Here is a 5,000-nt window from a genome sequence, read left to right on the forward strand (position 1 = left end):
CAACACAACTCACAGCATCACAACTCAATACAACAAAATACAACTCAACACAATACAACACTATAACTCAATACAATACAACACAGCACAATACAACACACCTCAATACAACACAATACAACACAATACGATACAATACGATACAATACAATACAGCTCAATACAATACAACACAATACAACTCAGAGCATCACAACTCGAATACAACAAAATACAACTCAACACAATACAACACAACATAACTCAATACAATACAACTCAGTACAACACAGCACAATACAATACACCTCAATACAACACAATACCATACGATACAATGATACAATACAACAGAATACAGCACAACCCAATGCAATACAACACAGCACAGTACAATACGTGACAAAGGTTGGACTTAAAAAAAAGCTATTAAAAAACATAATACACATTAAACTGATTCAAAACATGAATGTAATGCAGTACCCAACACACACACACGCATGCACGCGTCCATATACACACGCATACACACGCCCATACACACACACGCACGCGCGCTCACATATACATGCACACACAAAGCCCCACTCAAGCGCTTGCACATACACGCACACGCATGCACACACACACTTACACATATACGCGTGCACGCGCGCGCGCGCACACACACACACACACTCTCTCTTTTACACAGAGTCATCATGTCAATAAACAACAATTAAGCAATCAATAAATGAGTAAGTAAATAAATAAATAAATAAATAAATAAATACGTGTACCAAAACTTTTGATAATAAATCTGTTTTCATTTCCCCCTTCCTGGGGGGCACACACTGCTAATGAATGGGTCAATAAACAAAAGAATTAATTGCTAAATGAATAGAAAACTACGTGTACCAAACCTTTTCTAAGGAAGCTTCCGTTTCGAAGCTTTGTCAGTTGCTTGTTGTCAGAAGGCTAACTTTCTCATTGCGCGTATTCATTCCTACACAAGTACTCGCATTCTTAGCCCTCAACTTACAACAGACCAAGTCAGAGTCCCCTCCTTTACTACATGAAAAAAAGATAAGATATCAAAATAGATTACACTCTTAACTCTCTCTCTCTCTCTCTCTCTCTCTCCCACACACACACACACACACGAACAGACACACAATACCATATAAAATCATCAGATTACATTACTTCATATGTAACTTAATTAACTTCATTTTTCCGCCCGGGACTGCAAAAAATCCACAGACGCACTCTCTCTTTTTTTTCCCTATAATAAAAACCAAACAAAAAAAAAAACAACAACAAAAGGAAACCGCTTCCGTCCGAGCTCAGATTTTTCTTTGTCGGTCTGTGTGTGTGTGTGTGTGTGTGTGTGTGTGTGTGTGTGTGTGTGTGTGTGTGTGTGTGTTTTGTTGTTTTGATTTTTCAAAATCTTTTATTTCAATATCTGTTACTTTAGGAGGGGAAGTTTACAAAACTGGCCAGGACATGGGCTCATTGAATTACACCATCAGAAGTCCTCTCACATGGAAGATAGCGGAAGGCACTGACTGCTCCAGAGCACACACACTGAACACCAGAAGGGTTTCCAATCATTCACCACAAATTGTTTGTGCTCTTAAAAAAAAAATCGTCCTGTACTTTAAACGTCAACTGTAAAACTGTCCCCTTTGCCTCGCCAGTCTACTGTGACACGACATTTAAAACAAATTAATATCGTCAAATCAAACACTTCAGTCCCTGCTCCAGGTGTAAAAAAAAAACCCACCTCAACATACCTCGTAGCTTGGCTGGGGATGTGACATCCTCAAGAAACCTTTTCAACAAGACTTGACTTGAGGATGAGATTCCCCCAGACACCTTACTATATACAGTCCATTCTACGATAGAGGACACACAGCCCCCCCCCCCTTCACCCCTGTATCTTTCACAACATGTAAGCCTGTCTTGATTTGGTTCTACCACACGTAACCACGTTCTGCAGGTGGAAATCGCACACCCTGTTCCTCGTTGTCCAATTCAACTCCTTTTATACTTGGGCTGAACTGAGCTAAAAAGCGCAACCGCTATAAAATTTGACCTCTCTTGAAATTCACCCCCGGATGTATTTAGAAAACAAAAAAACAACAACCAACAAACAAACAAAAAAAACCAACAAAAAACCGAATATCAGAGGGCTTCCCAACATACCTGACATTGTTTCATCGTCCGAAAGTAAATCCTGAATGTTAGCAACACCAGCTTCTCTTTCTGTTTTCTCTCTCTCTGTTTTTCTCTCTGTGTCTGTCTGTCTCTCTCTTTGTGTGTCTCTCTCTGTCCCTGTCTGTCTGTGCATACATATGTCCCCTTATGCCACTTTTATTATTCTTTTTCGTTCTTCGTTATTCTTCCTCAGCCCCCTTTCTTAAAATCTGTATTTTCTTTATTCTGACAAAATTCTTATAACAAATGTGACAAATTGATATAATCTTGATTTATCTGAAGTTCTTTTTCTTCTGCGTTCGAGGGCTGCAACTCCCACGTTCACTCGTATGCATATGAGTGGGCTTTTTCGTGTATGACCGTTTTCACCCCGCCATGTAGGCAGCCATACTCCGTTTTCGGGGGTGTGCATGCTGGGTATATTCTTGTTTCCATAACCCACCGAACGCTGACATGGATTACATGATCTTTAACGTGCGTATTTGATCTTCTGCTTGCATATACACACGAAGGGGGTTCAGGCACTAGCAGGTCTGCACATATGTTGACCTGGGAGATCGTAAAAATCTCCACCCTTCACCCACCAGGCGCCGTCACCGTGATTCGAACCCGGGACCCTCAGATTGATGGTCCAACGCTTTAACCACTCGGCTACTGCGCCCGTCATCTGAAGTTCAAAACCACCATCAACTTGAGCGAACAGACTGTGTATGAAGTAAAACCAACCATCCTATTGAAGCAGTTTCAAACAAGAACAAAGTGAATCAGCTTCATCTGGGGGGTAAGTATTTTATTGTATTGTATTACTTTTTATCACAACAGATTTTTCTGTGTGAAATTCGGGCTGCTGTCACAGTGGAATGCGTGTCGTCATAATGCAGCTTCGTTAAAAAACAAAACAAAACAAAAACCAATCTTTTCTGTCTGCATGTGTATTTGTTTCACTCTCAAAATGGATAATCTACAGAGTTTTTGCCAGGGACAACATTTGTAGCTGCCGTGGGTTCACACACACACACACACACACACAGAGAGAGAGAGAGAGAGAGAGAGAGAGAGAGAGAGAGAGAGAGAGAGAGAGAGAGAGAGAGAGAGAGAGAGAGAGAGAGAGAGAGAGAGAACACTCACCTCTTTTCTTCTGCCTCCACACACCAGAAACATGGCGGCTTGATCGTCAACGTTCCGAGCTGTGACACACAGAGAAACAGACACACACAGAGCACTGACTGATTGAACTCAGGTCTGGAATCCCTGTTGTTTTATGGCTACAGACGGCACTGTGTTGATGTTGATTGACTCAGTTCAGTCAGGAATGACAGGTGTTCTATGGCTAGAGACGGCACCACTTTCTGATTGTCATTGATTGAGTCAATTCAGTCTGGAATTCCAGTTGTTTTATGGCCACAGAAATAGCACCACTTTCTGACTGTTGTTGACTGATTCAATTCAGTTGGGATTCCAGTTGTTTTATGGCCACAGAGATGGCACCACTTTCTGACTGTTGTTGACTGATTCAATTCAGTTGGGATTCCAGTTGTTTTATGGCCACAGAGATGGCACCACTTTCTGACTGTTGTTGACTGATTCAATTCAGTTGGGATTCCAGTTGTTTTATGGCCACAAAGATGGCACCACTTTCTCGATTGTCGTTGACTGATTCAGTTCAGTCTGGAATCCAAGTTGTTTGCAACAAAGACGGTACCAGTTTGTATTGTTGACTAGATTCGATTCAGTCTGGAACCACAATTGTTCTATGGCCACAGAACTGAAATCACTTTCTGACTAGTGTTGAGTGATTCAGTTCAGTCTGGAATCACAATTGTTCTATGGCCACAGTTCAGTCTGGAATCGCAGCTGTTTAATGGCTAGAGATTGTTGCACCACCTTCTTCTTGCTGTTGTTGTTGACTGATTTAATGCAGTCAGGAATCCCGGTTGTTTTGTGGTGACAGACACGGCACCACTCTCGGACTCGGTTGTGTGTTTCTATATCTGTGGGGCTGTGGTGGGGAGGCAGGTCTGTCAGCACTGTCACACACGTCGCTCGCTGAAACCCACGGGCAGAGGGCAAGAGGGAGGTGGGAGAGGGATGAATGAATGTATGGTGTCGCTATTAGTAATTATCGTCTATCTGATAACAAAAAAAACAAAACAACAACAACAGTTTTCTCAAGCTGCCCGCCTCAGTGAGGGGGAGGGAACAAAGACAGGCGGACTTGAGTGGCGTGTATATATGTGTGTGTGTGTGTGTGTGTGTGCGCGTGCGTGCGTGTGTGTGTGTGTGTGTGTTGGAGGCGTAGTGGGGTGGGGTGTGGGGGTGGGGGTAGGTGTGTGTATCTGTGTGTGTATGTGCATGCGTATGCGTGTATATGTGAGGGAGTTGGGAGATGGTGGTATGGAAAGCGTTATCTGTGTGTGTGTGTGTGTGTGTGTGTGTGTGTGCGTGAGAGAGAGAGAGAGAGAGAAGAGAGAAGAGAGAGAGAGCGTCTGTGCGCGCGTGTGTGAGTGGGTGGGTGAATGAGTGAGTGAGAAAGAGAGAGAGAAAGAGAGAGAGAAAGAGAGAGAGAGAGAGTACAAATATGCGAGAGAGTGTGTGTGTGTGCGTGCGTATGCGTGTGTGCGAGAGAGAGTAAAAATGTGTAGTTGCCAGCAGCGCCTAATGGTATGTACTGGTAAAAATGAGGTGAAAATAAGTCATGGGGAGAGGACAGAGAAAGAGAGAGAGAGAGAGAGAGAGAGAGAGAGAGAGAGAGAGAGAGAGAGACAGAGACAGAGAGACAGAGAGAGATGGAGAAAGAGGAAGGGTGAGAGAGATATATGGAT

The 5,000-nt window shown here is 43.0% G+C and overlaps 1 protein-coding gene across 2 annotated transcripts in view; it reads right to left on the reverse strand.

The window, feature by feature from the left end:
- The window catches only part of LOC143283070 (1-aminocyclopropane-1-carboxylate synthase-like protein 1), a 55,227-nt gene that overhangs the window by 36,741 nt on the left and 13,486 nt on the right, over positions 1-5,000 (reverse strand). The window contains exon 2 of one of the 2 annotated variants that reach the window (XM_076589100.1): positions 3,307-3,365. In XM_076589100.1, the coding sequence (XP_076445215.1) occupies positions 3,307-3,339 (33 nt within the window). In that variant the 5' untranslated portion in view covers positions 3,340-3,365. Of the gene's footprint in view, positions 1-3,306; positions 4,182-5,000 lie in introns of those variants that run through there. The other variant, XM_076589099.1, reaches the window with a different exon arrangement.

The sequence above is a fragment of the Babylonia areolata genome, chromosome 6 (genome assembly GCF_041734735.1).
Source record: "Babylonia areolata isolate BAREFJ2019XMU chromosome 6, ASM4173473v1, whole genome shotgun sequence".
NCBI lineage: Eukaryota > Metazoa > Mollusca > Gastropoda > Neogastropoda > Buccinidae > Babylonia > Babylonia areolata.